Here is a 23,891-nt window from a genome sequence, read left to right on the forward strand (position 1 = left end):
TTTTTTTTTAAGTTTTCCTTTTTGTCCTTTTTGTTTTTACTTTTTTGGTTTTCTTTTAAATAGTCATGTATTTAATTTTGATAGAACTGAGTTCTTAGGAGATTTTAAATTCTGCTTTCTAGCTTTTGGAGTTTTTGATTGTTGTTTTGAAATTTAGATTTTTTTTAGTTTTGTAACAATCTTTACTTAAATTACTAATTACTGAGTTTTTGTCGACAATAGGTAAGTAGGTAAACCACTTCGCATAACCATCAAAAACTGGACGTCTGTTTGAATTGATTAGTGTATTCTTAATATTAATAACTTCCTTGTGTGTTTTTACATACTGTATTTAACTTATCTTTTAACTTGTTTTTTTAAGGATAAGACTTAAAGACTGAAAATAAATAATTACCTTTTTGTACCTCGTTGATCAAGTACATATCATCATCTCTTTTTCTTGAAATTGGAACAGCTGTCTGTTAAAAAGAAAGTAACAAAATGTGTGATTGCCTCTTTATTTTATAGAGAGATCAACTGCAGTCATAGTCAGTTGTGAAAGTCCTATGACCTGGCATATGTTTGATATACTGAATTGTCAGTAGTTCTGTAATAACAAAGATGCCAGTACTAACTAGTGGCCAAAGTTCTACATTCTTATCATGGACTTCAACCATTTTATTTTTGGTTTGATTGTTTCTTAATGGAGGTAATGGAGTGTGGAGTGTAAGGGAGCCACGCTCACTCAAATTCTACTTTGGGGCTGCCTTTCTCCTCTCATCTTTATAATTGCAAAAAAAGGTGACACCACATATTGTGTGATTTCATACTCAATAAACAGGTTTGATACTCTGTGTTCCATCACCATATAAGGCTTCACGTATTAAATGCATTGGTTGGGTGTGTCTTTAAAAAGCCATAAAATACAGTGCATCCGGAAAGTATTCACAGCGCATCACTTTTTCCACATTTTGTTATGTTACAGCCTTAATTCCAAAATGCATTAAATTCATTTTTTTCCCTCAGAATTCTACACACAACACCCCATAATGACAATGAGAAAAAAGTTTACTTGAGATTTTTGCAAATTTATTAAAAATAAAAAAATTGAGAAAGCACATGTACATAAGTATTCACAGCCTTTGCTATGAAGCTCAAAATTGAGCTCAGGTGCATCCTGTTTCCCCTGATCATCCTTGAGATGTTTCTGCAGCTTCATTGGAGTCCACCTGTGGTAAATTCAGTTGATTGGACATGATTTGGAAAGGCACACACCTGTCTATATAAGGTCCCACAGCTAACAGTTCATGTCAGAGTACAAACCAAGCATGAAGTCAAAGGAATTGTCTGTAGATCTCCGAGACAGGATTGTCTCGAGGCACAAATCTGGGGAAGGTTACAGAAAAATTTCTGCTGCTTTGAAGGTCCCAATGAGCACAGTGGCCTCCATCATCCGTAAGTGGAAGAAGTTCGAAACCACCAGGACTCTTCCTAGAACTGGCCGGCCATCTAAACTGAGCGATCGGGGGAGAATGGCCTTAGTCAGGGAGGTGACCAAGAACCCGATGGTCACTCTGTCAGAGCTCCAGTGGTCCTCTGTGGAGAGAGGAGAACCTTCCAGAAGGACAACCATTTCTGCAGCAATCCACCAATCAGGCCTGTATGGTAGAGTGGCCAGACAGAAGCCACTCCTTAGTAAAAAGTACATGGCAGCCCGCCTGGAGTTTGCCAAAAGGCTCCTGAAGGACTCTCAGACCATGAGAAACAAAATTCTCTGGTCTGATGAGACAAAGATTGAACTCTTTGGTGTGAATACCAGGTGTCATGTTTGGAGGAAACCAGGCACCGCTCATCACCAGGCCAATACCATCCCTACAGTGAAGCATGGTGGTGGCAGCATCATGCTGTGGGGATGTCTTTCAGCGGCAGGAACTGGGAGACTAGTCAGGATAAAGGGAAAGATGACTGCAGGAATGTACAGAGACATCCTGGATGAAACCTGCTCCAGAGTGCTCTTGACCTCAGACTGGGGCAACGGTTCACCTTTCAGCAGGACAACAACCCTAAACACACAGCCAAGATATCAAAGGAGTGGCTTCAGGACAACTCTGTGAATGTCTTTGAGTGGCCCAGCCAGAGCCCAGACTTGAATCTGATTGAACATCTCTGGAGAGATCTTAAAATGGCTGTGCACCGACGCTTCCCATCCAGCCTGATGGAGCTTGAGAGGTGCTGCAAAGAGGAATGGGCGAAACTGGCCAAGGATAGGTGTGCCAAGCTTGTGGCATCATATTCAAAAAGACTTCAGGCTGTAATTGCTGCCAAAGGTGCATCGACAAAGATTTGAGCAAAGGCTGTGAATACTTATGTACATCTGATTTCTCAGTTTTTTTATTTTTAATAAAAATAAAATCCCTTTTGGAATAAGGCTGTAACATAACAAAATTTGGAACTGTACGTATATTGAGAGGATATGCTTTTGAGTATGAAGTCCTCTTTAAGATGTATGAAATTCCTATTTAAAAAAAAAAAATAAAAAAATCTTAAAGACAGACTTATTGGGAGGTGAAAAAAGGACTTTAAGCAAAAAATGATTAATAACACTCAATCAAAGGAAAAAACCTGTAATGAACGAAGCATTTATCCCAACATGGAGTTCCAATTTTGATTCACTTAATGTTTACAAAGCTATACACGCATGTCGTCACATCTTCAAAACATTTTTCTGTTTTGATCTTCATATCTGAATAAAATATATATAAAATCTATGCCCATATTTTACAGAAGTGTGACCAGGCTTATTGCAGGAGAGAAAATAATGAAACATTGAGAAATAATAGCTAATCCAAGATGAAATTTTACATCTTATTAAAGGAAGAAACGTCCTCGAACAGGACAATTCAGTAATCAGGCAGGAGAAAAGCTGTTCATTGTATCTTTTAATTACTCCTCAGCAAAATGCCTTGGAGGGAGCATTCTTCAAAAGCAGTCCATTGCATAATGATCAGAATGGTCAGAGAAACAAAGGATAGAGGTTAATTTTATAAACTATTTTACGAATTTACATACAGTGTCAATCAATACAGTGGCACAGTGGGTAGCTTCCTGGGTCCTCCCTGCGTGGAGTTTGCATGTTCTCCCTGTGTGGGTTTCCTCCCACAGTCCAAAGACATGTAGGTTAGGTGTATTGGCAATCCTAAATTGTCCCTATTGTGTGCTTGGTGTGTGTGTGTGTGTGTGTGTGTGTGTGAGTGTGTGTGTGTGTGTTTGTGTGTGTGTGCGTCCCCTGCAGTGGGCTGGCGCCCTGCCCAGGGTTTGTTTCCTGCCTTGCACCCTGTGTTGGCTGGGATTGGCTCCAGCAGACCCCCGTGACCCTGTAATTAGGATATAGCAGATTGTATAATGGCTGGATGGATGTCAATCAATGCATACATTTTACTCTGGTTGGTTCATTAGTTTATACCTAAATGATTTGGAATTGAAGAGTCGCATAATGTGGGGGAGGAACGATCTCCTCAGTCTGTCAGTGGAGCAGGATGGTGACAGCAGTCTGTCGCTGAAGCTGCTCCTCTGTCTGCAGATGATCCTGTTCAGTGGATGCAGTGGATTCTCCATGATTTATGATTTATAGTCGCTGTGGTTGGAATAATTATGTATCTACATGCGACTTATAGAGCTTCTTTATATACAACATTTTTGGTTTGTCCTCCTAGAGCCAAAATATATAAATTTTGTCTATGACTAATTCGTGAACATGCTACATAAAAAATAGAAATGAGAAAAACGACAAAACACTGCCGGGAACAACAGTAAATTGGAACAGCGGAATTTGGAGCAACGTTGTGCCATTAAATTTTGTGTTAAGCTTGGAGAATCGGCAAGTGTGACGTTTGAAAAGTTAAAACAGCCCCTCACCTGCAATTTTAACTTAGTTACAAAGTGATCAAAACTCTCGTTTATATCCTGTGTCCTCTTATTAAACTTGTATCCCGCATTACCCGTGGGCATGACAAACGCCAGCGGCAGTCTGTCTATAAACTTAATTTAAACTTTAGGTTTACACCATGCTTTGTTTCCGAAGTAGCAGCACTCATGAATATGGTTGTATATGTCAGTCGCTCGCTTCTTATTGTTTCGCTGCCTTCTCAATTATATAATGCATGTTTTCTTCAGCGCTTTTTTGAGCTCTTCCTGGTTTTCTACATACTGCGTTGACAGTCATTTCAGGTGATTACGTGGGAGGCATGATGATGTCAGACGCAACTCCGCCCCCCACGGCTTTCGAGCTCAACTCCATTACAGTGTATGTAGAAAAATAGCTGTTAGTAAACTGTTAGGAATGAGCCTGCCAAATTTCAGCCTTCTACCTACACGGGAAGTTGGAGAATTAGTGATGAGTCACTGAGTCAGTCATTCAGTCAGTGAGGGCTTTGCCTTTTATTAGTATAGATAAGCAGGGCTCTTCAGATTCTTTTTTCGGGACGGATACATAAGTTAGAAAATCCACACCCAACATCTAATTCATAACACTCTTTCTTTATGTAGGAAAGAAACAAAGGGTTACACATCATTTTATGCATTCTGTTTAGTTAAAACTCCAAATTACCATAATGGTCATTACTTCAGTTTAATATACAATTGTGTGATTTTTGTTTTTACATTTTCTCTTCAATTGATTCTTGTTGGAAAATTAAACATATAAATAGTGAAAATCATGCTCTGTTTTAAACATTTTAGCAAGATCTGAAACACAATGTCAAAGGGAAACTGACCATACTTCTAAGAATGAAGGTTAGATTCAGCGCTGGTCACTATGACACCAACATATATAATGTAAAAATTAAGAATAAGACCTCTATATGATACACGGTTACATAATCCACTGAAACAGATCAAATCATATTCTTTTAAACCCTTATTGGAATGTCAGGAATTCGTTAAAATATGGATGTCAACAAATCTTTTTAGTTTAAATGACAAAAAACAGAAATTGTGAGTTTTGGACCTGCTAATCTTAATTGTGCTCAAGCAAAAAAATCATGTTGTGATATTTGATAATGCCCTTAAATCTGATAAACAAATTAGCTCCATTGTTAAAGCCATTGTTATTAGCTAAAGTCAAGCCATTTCTTTACGTAGATGATTTTGAAAAATTAATTCATGCTTTTGTCTCTTCCCAGCTTGACTATTGTAACTCACTGTACACTGCAGTTGATCAGTCATCCCTTGCTTGTATTCAGCTTGTCCACAATGCTGCTGCCAGGCTTCTAACAGGCACACAGAAACAGAATCACATCACACCAGTCTTAGCTTCTCTTGACTGGCTTCCTATTTGCTACAGGACTGAGTTTAAAGTGTTACAGTTTGTTTTTAAGTCTCTGAATGGTTTAGCTCCCATGTATCTTACTGATTTTGTACATACCCTTATTCTCCTTCATGGTCACATAGGTCCTCAGACCAGAAATTATTAGTCTTGCCCAGATCTAGACTTAAGCTCCAAGGGGACCGTGCTTTTGCAGTAGCTGCCCCTTAAGCTTTGGAATAGTCTACATTTTTATATTAGGTCAGCAACAGCTTTGCTCACTTTTAAATCTTGCCTGAAAGCCTTTCAGCTTTTTAAGGTTTTTATTTTATTTATACTATCACTTATACTATTTATATTATTTATTTAATCAGTTTTGGTGTATTTAGTTTATCTATATATGTATTTGTTTATTTATGGAAGCTGTATGGGCACTTTGGTCAAGGTCTGTTGTTTTAATTGCATATCCTTTATAAATTATTATAAATATTAATTACATATGCTTTATAAATAAAATTGACTTGACTTGACTCCTCTGGCCTGGTTTGATCAGGAAAATTTTACACGTTTTGGAATTTCTTCAAAAATAACTGAGAGAAAAACAATACAAGTAAAGTGGATACACATGGAGATGACTCGATGAATTGCAAGACAAGCCCATAGGAATGAAAAATCAAAATAGAGATCTTCTTAATAACTTTTTGGTTTCCCTTAAACAACAATGAGATCTCACAGAAGTAAAATGGAGACACTTTCTTTTGTCTCACGCTTCTCAGATTTTTCTCCTGAGTAAAAATACCTGGGTATTCTCACAAGCGTTTCTTCTTATGTTTCAGATGAGATCTCAGCAAAAGTCACACAATGGGCTCAAATTTTTGAAGTAGTGTCCTGACATTTATTTTTTTTTTTTTACAATTTGAAAGTATTTACGTTGCATGCTCAGAAATATATCGTGTTTGGCGGACAGCTGGGGCCCTGGAAGGACCAGGGGAGCAGATGTTCACAGGGCACTACCTCCCCCGAAGCTCTAGATGGCAGTCCCCCTGGGTTGTAGTGGCACTTCGGATCCCTGCAGGGATCCATGGGAGTTGGGGTCTGGCACAGCCCTGTTTGGTTTTCGTGGCAGCCACCAGGGGGAGCAGCAGAGCTTTACTTTGGCCTATCGCCACACCTAACGAGCCACCTGGAGCACTCCTAGGTGCAGCTTAAAAAGAGCCGTCTGCCTTCATTCTGGGAGTGAGAGTCGGGAGGTTGGAGGACAAAGCTTGCCAGGGAGGAGTGGAGGAGGTTATGATAGAGAAAGAGAAAAAGATGTCAAGGAAGAGAAAGGGCTTTGTGCTTTATTACTGTATTGATTGTTCTTGGTACTGAGCCTTAGTGGAAAACTGTTTAAAAGAGTGTCGTGCTGGACTTGCACCTCTGTCCGTTGTGTTTGGGGAGGTGTGGGTCCCCAGGTCGTCACAAATAAAATGTATGGACAGTTGTTTGTGGTAATAATATGCTTTACTCCACCCATCCATTCATCCTCTTGCGCTTATCCGAGATTGGGTCGCGGGGGTAGCAGCTTGAGCAGAGATGCTCAGACTTCCCTCTCCCCAGCCACTTCTTCCAGCTCTTCCGGGGGAATCCCGAGGCGTTCTCAGGCCAGCCGGGAGACATAGTCCCTCCAGCATGTCCTGGATCTTCCCCGGGGCCTCCTCCCGGTTGGACGTGCCCGGAACACCTCACCAGGGAGGCGTCCAGGAGGCATCCTGATCAGATGCCCGAGCCACCTCATCTGACTCCTCTCAATGTGGAGGAATATGCTTTACTATGATCACAAAACTGTAGTCCTTGCTACTGAACAATACAATTAGTTTTTCTAATTTATACTGCTGTGCTCCAATTAGATTGTACTCATTCTGGAACAAGTGGCATGGTGGTTAAGACTTTGGACTTCAAACTGTGACGTTGTGGGTTCAAGTCCTGCCACTTACACTGTGTGACAACGTGCAAGTCACTTCATCTGCCTGCGCTTCAACTGGAAAAATAAAAGAAATGTATCCATAAAGGTATCAGCCCAATAATAAGTTAAAAATATGAAGTCTTGATAAATATTAAAACAAGACTAGAAAGAGATCTCCCAAAATTCTCAGTTGTATCTCATGTCTAATTTTTTTTTCTAAAGAAGTTTGATGAATTTTAGGAGAAATGTCTATGACGAAGCTGATGCTTAAATGAAACAGAAATGAGAATCTCCTTTAAGTTAATGATCCATCAAAAATCAACCTTTTGAAAAGTACAATTTTACTTTCAAATACAATGTGTGTTTTTTTTTACATTTAGTACCTGCATAGTCATCCGTTCTATAGACCCTAGTTTTATTTGAGGAAATAACTATATTATTTTTCTGAATCTTCATCTCTAGTGACATAAAACAGCAAGGGAAAGTAAACTGGTCAATACATTTCTATTACCAAAAATATTGAATTTATGAAACATCTTATGTTCTGTACATTGAGTCACTCTGTTAATGAAATTTACAAAAATATCTCTTGTCGGTTTATAAAGCGAATTGCTGGCGTAAACTATGCCTTCGTCCTTCAGTGCTGGCTCCAGATTTACTCAGCCTTAATTGGCTGTGATGTTTAACACTAAAACACTGAAGTGTGAAGTAACAATGTGTTGTGAAATCTGTAGACAGGTCATGTAAAATAGAAATGTGGCAAATTGTGTTTTCTTTTAATTTGATCTGAAATGTTATTTTCTTGGCAGGGGGCAGAGATGTACTGTAGTGGCTTTCTACCTTGGACTGGGTCTGTGCCAAAATGGAAGGCCGAACAGCCTTATGAAAGTTGGGCTGGGACAGTAAGCAGGGTGATACATGTGTGTGGAGAAGGAAAAGACGCCAATTGTTAGTCCTCCTGGTCACATAGGAGCAGAAGGATGCAGCCATGCTCCAGCCAGATACATGGATGCCTGATCTTCTATGGGGGATGGCTGCATTCCTCCCAAGCTTTGGACAGTTAAGGAGTTGAGATACCAAATGTGGTCTTGCACTGCCCTTTTAAAAGGACCTCTTATCCTCAGCTTGATGACCTTAGATTCGGTTGTGGAAATATGACAATGACTCACTTGGAGTGAGGAACAATGACAACCAGATCAAAGCACAATTCAAGAGTCAAGGTGGGACTCTAAAGGAGAAGTGTATAAGCCTGGGTAAGGTTAGTTTTGCTTTGTAATTTGCTTCTTTTTATTTTATGTAAGTTATTAGTTGTTATCCTACACAACCTTAATAAATACCCTTTTCATCTGGATATTGTTGGAGCCTTTTTTGGGGTTCTTTATGCTATGATGCTATGGAAAACCCTTCCATTATTTAACAATCTGGTTTCACAAAATGTGTTTTGCAATGAATCAAGACATCAATGATGCAATGGAAAGTATGTGAAAAGTAAGGGCATGAAAAATGTAACAAGGAAAAATTTTAAAACACACCAAATAAACTCAAACAGCTTCAGATCCTGAGAATAGTAATGACAGAGATTTTCACATCATGTACTATAGTGTGTAAACTTGTGAAATTCATAGAGAACACTAAAATTGGAGGATAGGAATTACTGAGCAGTCAGCAAAACATTTAAAAAAAGACCTGCACTGTTCAAAATTGAGGGAAAACTTGGAAAATGCAGTTTTTGGAATCATCAAAGGCATCAACAAAGTTGATTGAGCAGTATCTTTTCAGCAGAGAGTGAATCACATACTCAAGGACACAGATGGAAATTAAAGGTAAGTACATTTAAGGCAGAAGCCTGGAAGCACACAAAGCGTTCTTAACTACTCAGTCAGGTAGATGAAGCAGAGACCTTAATAATTTCAAAAGCATCTGGAAGGTATAGTGAGAAAAAATGTCTAGTGTATTAGCTGACCAGAAAAAGTGTATTGGATTAAACAGCCTCCTCTTCTAAAGTACTTTTGTCTGACAGCTCTTAAAAAATACATTTGCATTAGAACCTTGCTTCCGTTTTTGTCAGTTATTTATTATCACACAGTAATAGGAATGTATTTTCTTTTTTTCTAAGAAAGAAGAATTCACTTTTATTTTAAATATTGTTAATGGAAAAATGAAGTTAACAGGGGCATACAAAACAGGGTTATTAAGCAGGCAAGAGTCAATACAAGAACAATTGTCTGCAAATAACAATGCATCAGTCTGGGTAGGCCTTAACCTCCTTAGTATTAGACCAGAGCGTTACACAGACTGTGAAAACCGCGCTAAAAGCGTTAGTCCTAAGTGTCACTCTGGGAACTGTACAGCATAAGCGTTAGAACCGAGAATCACTCGGGTTGTAAAGGTGTTGTAAGTGCTGCTGTTCTTTGGAGAAATTATGTCTGAGTGTAGGTTTTCACTAATTATGACATTAATGCACTTTACCAGTAATGAAGACTTTGACGAGAATACTCATTCAGCACCCAAAATGAAGAAAATTCTGGAGATATACCAGGCAATTGTAGTAAAAGTTCGGAGCATTTATATTCCGGACCGTGATGTCAGCATTGATGAGTGTCTCATTGCTTATAAGGGCAGACTGTCATGGATACAATGCGTCAAAAAGAGCAAGATTTGGCATAAAGCTTTACAAGCTTTATGAATCTCAAACAGGATACATTTGGAATTTGGTTCTGTACACAAGTAAAGGGTCAATGTTTGATCAGAAATGCAATCAGTATGGTGTTGCTATGTTGTCTGTGCAGACTTTGATAGATGCTCTGCTGGATCAAGGTTACTGTGCATCCATGGACAATTTCGCTAGAGCTATTTGACATTTTGCTGCAAAGTAAGACTGACACATATGGAACACTGCATCTCAACCATCATGGCATGTCTGAAGAGCTTGGCGAAATGGTAAAGCACTGGAAGGAGAAGAAAGATATTTGGCTTCTTAGTACTGTATATAATACATTTTAGGTCACTGTACAGGCAAAAGGCAACAAGTAGGTTATGAGGCCTTGTGCTGCGGTCGACTATAATAACACGATGGGCAGTGTAAATTGTGTGGATGAAGAACTGACTTTCTATCCCATTAGGCAGAGGCAACAAAAGAAATACTACAAAAAGATATTCTGTCATCTGGTGGAACAGTGCATTTGGAATGCATTCGTGTTATACAAACAAAAAGCTGCAAAAATTGTATCTCGTGCCAATTTTACATGCTGGCTTGTAGAACAAATCATTGCTGCACATCCATCATCCACACCACCGCTAAAGAGACGCAGTCGACCCAGCATATCGCGGAGCAATCCAGAGTGTCTTATTGGTAGACATTTTTAATTGACTACTAGCTGATTACCCAGTGGCTTCGCTCATTGAGTGCAAGGGAAAAAAATAAAATGTAGTATATAAATTATTAAACAGTAAAACATTAACATTTAAGAAGTAAAGATACATTGAGCAGTACTTGAGTACTTTAGGGTTAAGTACATTTTAAAGGCGCTATAACACAACAGGTAAGTAGTACTAACAGCAGCTTAAATGTATTTGGATCATCACTCGGTAGGAGATCCCTTGTGAAAGGCGCTACACGACCGCTGTGGTATAGAAATTACATTTTCTATGTGATCCTCCAAATTTCTGCCTGACAACGTTGCACTATGTGCCTGTGATTTAAGAGAAAAATTATTCTGAGAAATGTGGACGCTGCCGTTCCGTGCTTAACGGACAGAAGGTCCAAACAATTCTCAAGTCCAATACTTTACATGAAGAGGTCAGTACATCTTCGTAGATGTAAACCCTACATGTTGTTAAAAGAATTCATCACAAAAGCAACCTTGAATGTTGCGGGGTTTTAGTGACCTGAACTCACCTTAAGGGAGAGTAAGTAGTCGTGCAGCACAGTTTACAAAGAGAGTCTTGCTTTGATGGCGCTGATTACACTCATTCGCAAAGATTTCCACTCTCCCAGGAGCCGATGGGGCAATCAAAGTGTCACAAACAGTGCAAGAAGAGAGGGCACTGCCTGAAACTGCAAAGCTCTTGACCCGTTGGAGAAGCCCAACATACCACACTTTTCAGCGTCCACTTTGTTCTCACGACCCGTTGCCGCTGAAGGCAGTGTCGTCTTCACATTGTTTACAGCTCGGCACAGTTAAAAAGTAGAAAGACACAAAGCTGTTTTTCTCCTCTCTTCTGCTATCAAGTAGTACCAATTAAAAAAAAGTTACAATGTGCCAGTTTCCGCGACAGTGAAGTGGACAAATAAATAAAGCTTCTCTATCAGAACGCGCCTGGTGGCGGACGGCTCAGCGCTGGAGTACAGATAGGAGGGCTGGGAGAGGGTGACGCAGGGCGCACTTCTATGGGATAGATTGGCGTGTTTGTATTTATTTCTTTCCAATATCAGTAAAATAACTCTCACACAAATAATAACAATTCGTAAAGACGATATAAAAATGGCGTCCACAAATGAAGTGAGTAGTTCCTGTATTATAATATGTTCTGTGGTCATACATAATTTCCGTTTCGCGTGGTCATATGTAATTTCCATATCAAACGCGAAAATAATTTTATACAGTATATATAGATACCTGTGCAGTGTGCTATTCAAAAACTGATAAATATGGTAAGAAAATCTGAAAAGAAACACACTATTACTGTCCCGACTGTGACATTGAATTGTGTCTTTCACCGTGCTTTAAGATTTAGCACACAAAGGACTCATTTTGAGATTATGTACTGTTTTGGCATCATTAGTAGTATTATTATTACTGTTATTATTATTTTTGTTATTATTGTTCATTTCATAATATTATTTTTATTCATCAGTACTATTATTATATGTATCATTATTATACTTTTGAGATTTAATAAAAATGCAATTTTTCATGCCAAAAAAAGTAACGCTTTTTACATGTTTTTTTGGAATAAAATGCAACGCTAAGGAGGTTAAACGGCTCACTAACTACAGGAAGCAAACATCAAACAGTTCTGCTGATCCCAGTCTAGCTAATCAGTTAAATCAGTTGTATGGTTGTTTTGAAAGACAATGGGACATAAAACTACTGGATGGTCTCACTGTTACTACTCTACACTCCTCTTCTTCTCACCTTCCCCATCCTGTCATCTCTTCAGAAGACATCTGCAGCTTATTCAAAAAGCTAAATATTAAAAAAGCTGCAGGCCTGGCCCTTATTTTCCCTTCCACACTCAGGCACTGTGCAGACCAGTTGTCTACAGTATTTGCAGACATTTTCAACCAATCTCTGGATCTGTCAAGATTTAAGTGCCTTGAGTATGGGAAAGGCACTATATAAATAAAATGTATTATTATTATTATTTCCACCATCAATCCAGTAGCAAAAAAATCAAAGGTCACAGGCCTAAATGACTACAGACCAGTAGCTTTAACCTCTGTGGTGATGAAAACCTTTGAACGCCTTACTCTGCATTACCTCAAGAATGCTACAAAAGACTCTCTGGACCCATTTCAGTTTGCTTTAAGAGCTAACCTGTCTGTGAATGATGCAGTAAATTTAGGTCTGAGCTTTATTTACCAACACCATGGTGAGCCAGGGACATATGTGAGGATCCCGTTTGTGGATTTTAGCTCCGCTTTCAATAAAATCATCCCAGAGCACCTAGATAAGAAACTCACCAGTTCAATACATCGTTGGATCACAGACTTTCTTACAGGTAGAAACCAGTACATGCGGTTGGGCACACATGTCCGACCCATTAACTCTTAGTGCTGGTGTACTGCAGGGATATGTCCTTTCCCCACTACTCTTCTCACTTTATACAAGTGACTGTACCTCTGGTGATTCATTTATCAAACTCCTTAAATTTGAAGATGACATAACACTAATAGTCCTTTTCAAACAATGAAAAGTCCATATACAGACAAGAGTTGGAAAATGTGACATTGTGCTGAAGCTATAATAATTTGGACATGAACATTCAAAAATTTCTGGAGATGATCATAGATTTCAGAAAACAGTCACGTGCTCACCTATCACTTACTATAAATGGCTCAGCTGTTCAGGTGACAGAATCATTTAAGTTCCTGGGTACTGTGCTGTCACAAAACCTTAAGTGGGACAATAACATCACATGCATTATTAAGAAAGCCCAGAGGGTGTTCTTTTTGTGTCAGCTGAGGACATCTAATCTCCCTCAAGCAATATTGGTCTAATTCCGCACAACCATTATCAAGTCCATTCTGACCTCATCTATAACTGTCTGGTTTGGTGCTGCCTCTGTTCAGGCTAAGACCAATCGGCAACGCCTCATCAAAGCCTGCGAAAGAATCATAGGCTGTATCCTACTGCACATTGAAGTCGTATACGAGTCCAGGGTATGGAAGAGGACAGGAAAGATTGCTGATCCGACTCCCCTGGTCCCCCAGGACCCTAACCCTAACCCTAACCCTAACCTGTTCCAAAATCTTCCCACCGGTAAACATCTTCATGCAGTGAAGATAAAACGACACATCACTTACACAGTAGACTGCCTGGACATTTTAATCCTGCTATCACTGCTGTTTTTTTGTATTGCCCCTGTATGCTGCATAATACAGAGGCAATACAAAAAAACAAAATTTTATACTTTATCTTCTTATATTTATCTTGTATATTCTGTTTTGTCCTTGTATGTTGCACTGATACTATCAAGATAAATTTCTAGTACACATTAGTGTACCTGGCCAATAATGTGTATTCTGATTCTGATACATAGGAAGGCAACCACCCCTTCATATACTAAGCAAAAGAAGACTAAGAGGTGACATGAATGAAGTGTTTAAAATAATGAAGGGAATTAGTACAGTGGATCGAGTGGAGCTCATTAAGAACATGGGGACACAGCTGGAAACTTGTTAGGGTTAAATTTCACACAAACATTAGGACATTTTTCTTTACACAGAGAATCATAGACACTTGGAATAAGCTACCAAGTTGTGCGGTAGACAGCAGGACTTTAGGGACCTTTAAAACTAGACTGGATGTTATTTTTGAAGAATGAAGTGGATAGGAAAATCAAATTTTTTTGGGCCAAATGGTCTGTTCTTGTCTTGATTGTTCTATTGTTCTAATAACAGATGCAACAGGACCAAAAGCAGAAAATAGACACATCAAAAATAACAAAGTTAGAAATTAAGGCAAGGAATGCAACACCAACCACAACCACCAGCCAAACAGCTCCCAGCCAAATGCTTCTTTCATTACTGCAGCCAGATATTCTGTTGATTCCTGTTGCTGAATGGTAAAGTAAGACTAGGTTAAAAAAGAGGATTTCAGGAAGAGTGCCAATGTACTTTAGCAGAAATTGAATTCAGAAAAATTGGCTTTTGCTGGAGGTGTTTGTGAAAAGAAAAGTCCAGGAGAAGGAATGTATGAGGAAAAAGAAAATGTTAACAGAGTGAACAAAAGGCAGCAGACCAAAAAGCAAAAACTTGGGGCACTAACAGAAAACATGAAAAAATGTTCCTGGACATTTAAGGGGCAAAGGTGACAAACTGGATCAATGGCCAATTGCATACAATAAAGTTTGCAAGAGGTAAGGCATTAGCAATTCACAAATTTATTTTTTAAAAAGTATATAGTGTCTGAATTTGAAAAAATTAGAGGAAAGATCTTGTTCAAGCAAACAGCTAATTTAAGTTCTCAAACTAGGATTAGGAACCTAATCAAGGACTTTGTTAAATGGTGTGACTCAAACCACCTACACCTGAACACCAGCAAAACCAAGGAGCTGGTGGTGGATTTTAGGAGGCCCAGGCCCCTCATGGATCCTGTGATCATCAGAGGAGACTGTGTGCAGAAGGTACAGACCTATAAATACCTGGGAGTGCAGCTGGATGATAAATTGGACTGGACTGCCAATATTGATGCTCTGTGCAAGAGAGGACAGAGCCGACTATACTTCCTTAGAAGACTGGTGTCCTTCAACATCTCCAATAAGATGCTGCAGATGTTCTATCAGACGGTTGTGGTGAGCGCCCTCTTCTACGTGGTGGTGTGTTGGGGAGGCAGCATAAAGAAGAAGGACGCCTCAAACTGGTGAGGAAGGCAGGCTCTATTGTTGACATGGAGCTGGACGGTTTGACATCCGTGGCAGAGCAACAGGCACTAAGCAGGCTCCTGTCAATCATGGAGAATCCACTGCCATCACTGAACAGTGTCATCTCCAGACAGAGGAGCAGCTTCAGCAACAGACTGCTGTCACCGTCCTGCTCCACTGACAGACTGAGGAGATCGTTCCTCCCCCACACTATGCGACTCTTCAGTTCCACCTTAAACGTTAACGTTATACAAGATTATTGACTATTATACCTGCCTCATACTCTCCCCCTTGTATTTTTTAGCTTCCACTGCGGTTTTATTGTGCTTTAATTAATATTGTTTTAATCAGTACGCTGCTGCTGAAGTATTTGAATTTCCGTTTGGGGATTAGTAAAATATCTATCTATCTATCTATCTATCTATCTATCTATCTATCTATCTATCTATCTATCTATCTATCTATCTATCTATCTATCTATCTTTGATTTAGTGTGACTTTTGAAATTTACATTTAGAGTAACTTGTGCTTTGGGTACTTGGGGTGATCTTGTTGTCTTGTATGCATGTTATCATCCAGTTGAAACTTAGAACGACCACCAGAGGGTGAACTGGAGGTGATTGTCAGCATTCTTTATGTCTGAGCACCACAGCGCCCCTGTTGCTATTTTGAAATTGAATAGAGTTCTGAGCGTCAACTGGATGGTAACATGCATACAAGAGCACAAGACAAGCACATTAGTGTTTCTTTTTTTTTTTTTGTTAATTTATTTTTATTTTTAAAGTTGTGTTTTTTTTATTATATTTTTCTCAAACAATTAAAAGGAAAAAAAACACTTTATTTTCCTCCTAGGTAGCGCTGGGTATTTCAGCTACTAATTTATAAATGAAAAATGCAAAAATGCCAATAAAATGATCCTTCACAACTGTGTGAGTATAACATTTTACATTAAGGAAATAAACACACAAAATAAACCTGTGTTAAGTTTCCCAACCTGCTATTTCCATTTCAGGATCATGGGAGACACTGCCTGTTATCACAAAGAGAGCACAACCACCTCTCCACCAGTTGATCGCCCTTCACAGTTCAGAAAGCATTTTCCATAAACTAAATAAAATTATTTTTGTTTTAGTATCCCACAGTTTAGTCAGTTCTGCCGCTGCCTTGAAGAAGGTACCAGAAAGATTTTATTACTTACAGATTATTTCTTTGTTGCATGCCCCACAAAGATCTCTGCATGACTTTGCTCAAGAGTATACTACAAAGGTATTGTAAAACGTAGGGCAACAAGTCTGTCAAGCTCAGAGTCTGTGTGATTTGCCTGAATAATCATTGTTACTAATACAATACATGTGGTTTTGATTCAGACATCAGAATGTGATTCAATGCCTACTGCTGCGCATATCTCTTTGAAGATGGCAGGACACCTCAAAACATGGAGAAATGGGCATAGTGTGATCTCATTCTGAGTTCCAATGGCACGGCCCCTGTTAATTTATTTGCAGCTGGTGGAAGTGGATGACTCAGCAGTTATGTCACAAAAACACTCCTGGGAACAGCACTCATGAATTGTTACGGCACATTACATGTCAGCTACCGGATCATCTATTTCACAGCGAAGAACTGATACTAAGTGACTTTCATCTTTTTGATCCTTTGGTAAAGAACTGGCATGGAAACAGATTGGAATCTGATGGGGATCAGCAGAACGCCGTAACTGCAGCTGTGCGGCTTGACTTCTGAAACAGGCCAATGAATGTCTGCGACAGGAAATCCAACAGGCAAATGAAAGGCTGCGACAGGAATTCCAACAGGCAAATGAAAGGCTGCGTCAAGAGGTCCAACTTGAACTTCGACAGGTGCTGGGCAAAACTGAAGAGCGCATTGAGAAAAACTCGGCTAAACTGAGCACGCTTGCTGATCGATTGGAGCATCTTAGTGAGACATTCACGAATCGGATCGAAATAGCCGAACATCTAGCTGCCAGTGCCGAGGAAAGAGCAGTAAATGCCAGTTCGGAATGTAAAAACTCGGAGAAAAACTTGGAGACAGACTGGCTGCTTTAGAAGATGGCAGTAGAAGGTATAATGTCAGAATTGAAGGCCTGCCGGAGAATCGAGAAAGTTTAAACCCGTGAAATTCGCAACTGAACTTTTTCTAAAATAATCGGGGCGACTTTAAAGCAGAATCTGAGATAGCAGCGCTTACAGCGACGCTGATCAAACACCGTCAGACCCGACCAAGATCTTTTATAGTTCGTTTTGAACGATTATCATTTAAGTTAGAGGTGATGGAACTCCTCAGGAAAAAAGGAAGATATTATATATGAAGATTGCCACATTCGCGTCTTCCCTGACTTCTCTCCAGCAACAGCTATTAAACGCGCGCCTTCTATAATATTAAACAGCTGCTACGGCAAGCCAATGTCAAATACGGCCTCCTGTATCCGCAAAACTGAAAGTGGAATGGCAGGGTCATTTCTATGTTTTCGCTAGCAAGGAGGAGGCAGAAAATGAGTTAAGAAAGCTGATCCCGGTACTATTCTGATACATAATTGTGAGTCATGGCGGTAAATGATAAAGCTAGGATTAATAATCTACTGTCTGATCTATTTGTTTTAAAATACGGGTTTTTATCAGCATATATTCTCATATTCTTATATTATTATTATTATTATTACTTACTTATTACTTATCATTACTTAGTATTACTAGGGCTAAATGTTTATGCTTTATTGTGCTTAATTACGTTTTCCTCCTCTTTTTTCTTTTCTAATTATTTCATGTGTACCCTAAATGAGACTGTTCAATATCATACCCTTGGTTTGCTGTTATTGCTATTACTGCATTAAGACTTGTTATGCTTGTTTTGGACACATCTTTAACACCATCACCTGGGTTTATTATCTGGGGATATCATCTTAATGCACTAAAATTGATGAAGATTATATGTATGTATGTGTATGTATATATGTATGTATATATGTATATATATGTATATATATGTATATATATATATATGTATATATTAAGTGCAAAATTCTTTTTCTTTTTTTCTTTTTCCTCTTTTAAAGACTATATTGGTAACAGATATCTCTATCTTTTAACCTTAAAGCGCCACTGCATGGGGGCTTGATGTGCTTTGGACGTGCTCTGTCTCTGGGTATGTCAGAGGACTGGGACTGCATGAAGTGGGTTTTAGCCTCACCTGGGGAGGCAAAAAGGGAGGGTGGGGGGTAAGGGGAAGAGAAAGAGAGCAGGCTTGATCTATATCTAATCTATCATCTCAATCTTTATAATTATAACTATCAACGTAATAATAAGCTGCATGGCAACAACTCTTGGGGGAATAGGAAATTAAGACCTAAACTATTTCACTTCCAGTTAAGACTATAATATGACACCAAAAACTCAGAATCAGTGTCTCCATGATGGGACAGTTAACTTCGTAAGCTGGAATGTTAAAGGCCTGAATCACGAATTAAAGAGAAAGAAAGTACTTTCTCACCTAACAGGTCTAAATGCTAAAATAGTATTTTTACAGGAAACCCACTTACTAAGTAAGGATCAGTTCCGGCTGCAAAAGACTGGACTGGCCAAATGTTCCATTCTAGTTTTACAAAGAAAACTAGAGGGGTGGGAATTCTCATACATAGAACAGTACCATTTGTAGCATCAGATGTAGTATTGGATCCTGAAGGGAGATATGTGATGGTCATGGGAGACTTATCTAACTGTAAAATGATTTTGATAAATGTTTATGCACCTAATGTTGATGATAAGGAATTTATACAAAATTTATTTGCATCCATTCCCAATCTGAACACTCATAAACTTATAATGGCTGGGGACTTTAATTGTGTTCTAAATCCACTTTTAGATAAGACTTCCTCCACAGGGGAACGCAACTAACACCGCAAAGATAATTACAAAGTTTATAACTCATCACAACTTATCAGATCCCTGGAGGTTTTTAAACCCAAATTCAAGAACATATTCTTTCTACTCACCAGTACATCATTGCTACTCAAGGATTGATTACTTCTTTATAGATAATAACTTCTTGCCTAAGATTAAATCTTGTAAATACGATGCTATTGTTATTTCAGACCATGCTCCGATGATCTTGGAGCTGAAATTACTAAGCCCCATACACTCACCCCGCAGATGGCCTCAATCCGCTTCTATTAGCTGACGAGAATTGTACTGAATTTATATCCAAACAAATTGAATTCTTTCTAGAGACAAATACATCCCCTGAGATCTCTGCAGGAATACTCTGGGAAACTCTTAAGGCCTTCTTAAGAGGACAGATTATCTCATATCTTTCCCACAGAAATAAATCCGAAGCGAAGAAAGTAGCAGAGATAAAAAGAAATTACTAAAATAGATGAAGAACATGCCAGACTACCAAGCGAGACTCTACATAAGAGGAGGCAGGCTCTACATTCAGAATTAAACCTCTTGACAACTAAAGAAACCGAACAACTAATTTACAAATCCAGACATCATTATTATGAACATGGAGAGAAAGCTAATAAGCTTTTAGCAACAAATTCACAAGCAAGATGTGCAACGCAATCTCGTAATTACTAACACGAATGGAGATAAAATCATCGAACACAAAAATATAATGTACACTTTTAGAGACTACTATAAATCCCTATATACTACTGAGTTTAAAGAAGACAATATACAATCTAATGCATTTCTGGATAAATTACAGATACCACAAATTGACGCTATTAGTGTGGAGGACTCGATAAACCTCTGTCATTATCAGAATTACTGGATGCTATAAAGTCACTCCAAGGTGGAAAAGCAGCAGGCCCTGACGGCTACCCTGCAGAGTTTTACAAGAAATTCTCCGCTCAGCTAGCTCCCTCCTATTAGCAACATTTACAGAAGCCAGAGATAACCAATCTCTTCCACAAACCTTTCGCCAAGCACTAATCACTGTCTTTCCAAAACAAAATAAGGACTTATTACAATGTGCATCATACAGACCAATTTCACTTCTGAATAACGACGTTAAAATACTCTCTAAAATCATAGCTAGAAGGATGGAGAAAGTGCTCCCTCAGTAATATCACAAGACCAAACTGGATTTATTAGGGGCCGACACTTATCTTCAAATCTTCGACGCCTGTTTAATGTAATATACTCACCAACTAAATCAAACACCCCAGAAATATTATTATCATTGGATGCAGAAAAAGCATTCGACATGATTGAATGGAAATACCTTTTACTATTTTGGAGAAGTTTGGGTTTGGCCCAACATTTGTGCATGGATTAAATTACTGTATACTAACCCAGAAGCTTCAGTTTGCATCAATAACATTTGCTCAGACTACTTTAAACTAGAACGTGGCACAAGACAAGGATGCCCTTTGTCACCACTGCTGTTTGCAATTGCCATTGAACCACTGGCAATACATTGTCGAAATACTGATCAGATAAAGGGGATTAGCAGAGAAGGACTGGAACAGAAAATCTCATTATATGCAGATGACATGGTACTGTATATATCGGACCCAGAAAATTCTGTGCCTGCAGTCTTAGCAGCACTCACAGAATTTCAAAAGCTCTCTGGTCTCAGAATTAATCTGAATAAAAGTGTACTCTTTCCGTGAATTCGCAAGCATATAATATTAGATTAGACACCCTTCCTTTTATCATTGCAGAACAGTTTAAATACCTCGGGGTAAACATCACAAGTAAACATAAAGCTCTTTATCAACAAAATTTCGTCGTCTGCATGGAAAAAATTAAACAAGACTTGCATAGATGGTCAACCCTTCATCTCACACTAGCTGGAAGAATTAACACTGTTAAGATGAATATTCTTCCTAAGCTCCTTTTTATTTCAAAACATACCAATATACATTAATAAATCGTTCTTTAAGCAATTAGATTCAACAATAACCTCATTTATTTGGAATTCTAAACATCCACGCATCAAAAGAGCGACCCTACAAAGACAAAAGGCAGAAGGTGGCATGGCTCTACCTAACTTCCAGTTTTATTACTGGGCGGCAAATATACAGTCGATAAGAACCTGGACACAAATAGAAGAACATACACAGGCATGGACCGCAATAGAAGTAAAATCCTGCAGTACTTCTTTGTATTCCTTGCTTTGTGCTCCAATAAACACACGTTATCGGCAATACACTAATAACCCAATTGTGCTCCACTCACTTAGAATCTGGAACCAATGTAGAAAGCATTTTAAGACGGAGAAGCTTCTTTCTGTGGCACCCTGCAAAAGAACCACCTCTTTCAACCCTCACAAACATATGCAGTTTTTAATATCTGGAAAAATTTGGAATTAACTTGCTTAGAGATCTTTATATAGACAACGTCTTTGCATCCTATGAACAATTACATTCCAAATTTAACATTCCAGCTACAAATTTCTTTCACTATCTTCAAATCAGGAACTTTGTTAAACAGAACCTTCCAGATTTTCCTCATCTTGCACCCTCATCCACGCTGGAAAAATTATTGCTCAATTTCAAGGAGTTAGACTCCATCTCTACAATATATAAAATCCTTTTACAATCCCTTCCTTTCAAAGATCCAAGAGGACACTGGGAAAATGACCTCTCAATTAATATATCAGAAAAGGAGTGGAAAGTAGCAATGCAGAGAATTCACTCAAGCTCCATATGCAAAGCATACAATTATACAACTCAAAATTATATATCGAGCACATCTGTCTCGACTAAAACTCTCAAAATGTTTCCAGGGCATGATCCAACCTGCGAACGTTGCAACCAAGCCCCAGCCTCACTAGGTCACATGTTCTGGGCCTGCTCCAAATTAACATTATTCTGGACAAAAATTTTAATTACCTCTCAGACAGTCTTGGACTCACAATCCCTCCTAACCCATTAACAGCTGTGTTTGGGGTTCTTCCAGAGGGTCTTAAAGTGGAGAAAGACAAACAAATTGTGATTGCATTCACTACACTGTTGGCACGCAGACTTATTCTGATAAACTGGAAGAACCCAAACTCTCCTCTTTAAGTCAGTGGGAAACTGATGTGTTATATTATTTAAAATTGGAAAAATCAAATACTCAGTTAGAGGATCTGTGCAGACTTTTTCAAAACATGGCAGGATCTAATCAGTAATATTTTGAAATGAGTTTATAAAGCACAGAGAATTTGTTGATTTAGGTATTTTTTACAAGCCTTAAATTTTACACCATTTGGCTTGCTCTCTCTCTCAAGGGTGGGGATCGATCTGTGCTTAGCATAATTCTTTTTTTTTTGTAAAAACTTGATTACTATGTATTGATTATAATAAAATTAATAAATAAAAATAAATAAATAAACCTGTGTTAAGTTTCCCAACCTGCTATTTCCATTTCAGGATCATGGAAGACACTGCCTGTTATCACAAACAGAGCACAACCACCTCTCCACCAGTTGATCGCACTTCACAGTTCAGAAAACATTTTCCACAAACTAAATAAAATTATTTTTGTTTTAGTATCCCACAGTTTAGTCAGTCCTGCCGCTGCCTTGAAGAAGGTACCAAAAAGATTTTATTACTTACAGATTATTTCTTTGTTGCATGCCTCACAAAGATCTCTGCATGACTTTGCTCAAGAGTATACTACAAAGGTATTGTAAAACGTAGGGCAACAAGTCTGTCAAGCTCAGAGTCTGTGTGATTTGCCTGAATAATCATTGTTACTAATACAATACATGTGGTTTTGATTCAGACATCAGAATGTGATTCAATGCCTACTGCTGCGCATATCTCTTTGAAGATGGCAGGACACCTCAAAACATGGAGAAATGGGCATAGTGTGATCTCATTCTGAGTTCCAATGGCACGGCCCCTGTTAATTTATTTGCAGCTGGTGGAAGTGGATGACTCAGCAGTTATGTCACAAAAACACTCCTGGGAACAGCACTCATGAATTGTTACGGCACATTACATGTCAGCTACCGGATCATCTATTTCACAGCGAAGAACTGATACTAAGTGACTTTCATCTTTTTGATCCTTTGGTAAAGAACTGGCATGGAAACAGATTGGAATCTGATGGGGATCAGCAGAACGCCGTAACTGCAGCTGTGCGGCTTGACTTCTTTTGGATGGAGAATCGATGCCTTGATGCCAGGTTCGAAAAATGAATAGAACAGTCCCAAGATAACATGAAAAAATAGTGCTTGACAAAGTTATTGTTTTGTTTAAAAATGTCACTGCTCTGGAATTTGCTCAAGAAGACATTCCCACTCCTGAAACAGCAGTGGCAGGGGTCTAACTCAGGTTTTATTCAATAGCAGTCATTTCTGGTGCTGAGCTAAAATGTGAATTCTGTCACTCTAATGGTCGATTAGGCTGCTAACAACAAAGGGGCCTTTTGCACAACAGCCCCCACCACCCATTTCAAACATTCAAGCCTTCAAATAAAGTATGAGCTTAGTTGGGTGTTTTAGATTGCTTTTTAACGTGCCTTCGTACATTAACGGACTATTGTGCCATCATGTTCAAAGTTCTTGGTCAACTGTGGTCCTGGAGATCTGAAGTGGCAACAGCCAGTCCTAGTGGATAAT

General features: G+C 38.8%; 1 protein-coding gene across 1 annotated transcript in view; it reads right to left on the reverse strand.

The window, feature by feature from the left end:
- LOC120527454 overlaps positions 1–23,891 on the reverse strand; it is a 203,968-nt gene that overhangs the window by 67,018 nt on the left and 113,059 nt on the right. Inside the window, exon 13 of the mRNA XM_039750877.1 lies at positions 395–458. Within this exon, the coding sequence (XP_039606811.1) occupies positions 395–458 (64 nt within the window). The remainder of the gene's footprint in view (positions 1–394; positions 459–23,891) is intronic.

Source organism: Polypterus senegalus, chromosome 4 (assembly GCF_016835505.1).
Source record: "Polypterus senegalus isolate Bchr_013 chromosome 4, ASM1683550v1, whole genome shotgun sequence".
Taxonomy (NCBI): domain Eukaryota; kingdom Metazoa; phylum Chordata; class Cladistia; order Polypteriformes; family Polypteridae; genus Polypterus; species Polypterus senegalus.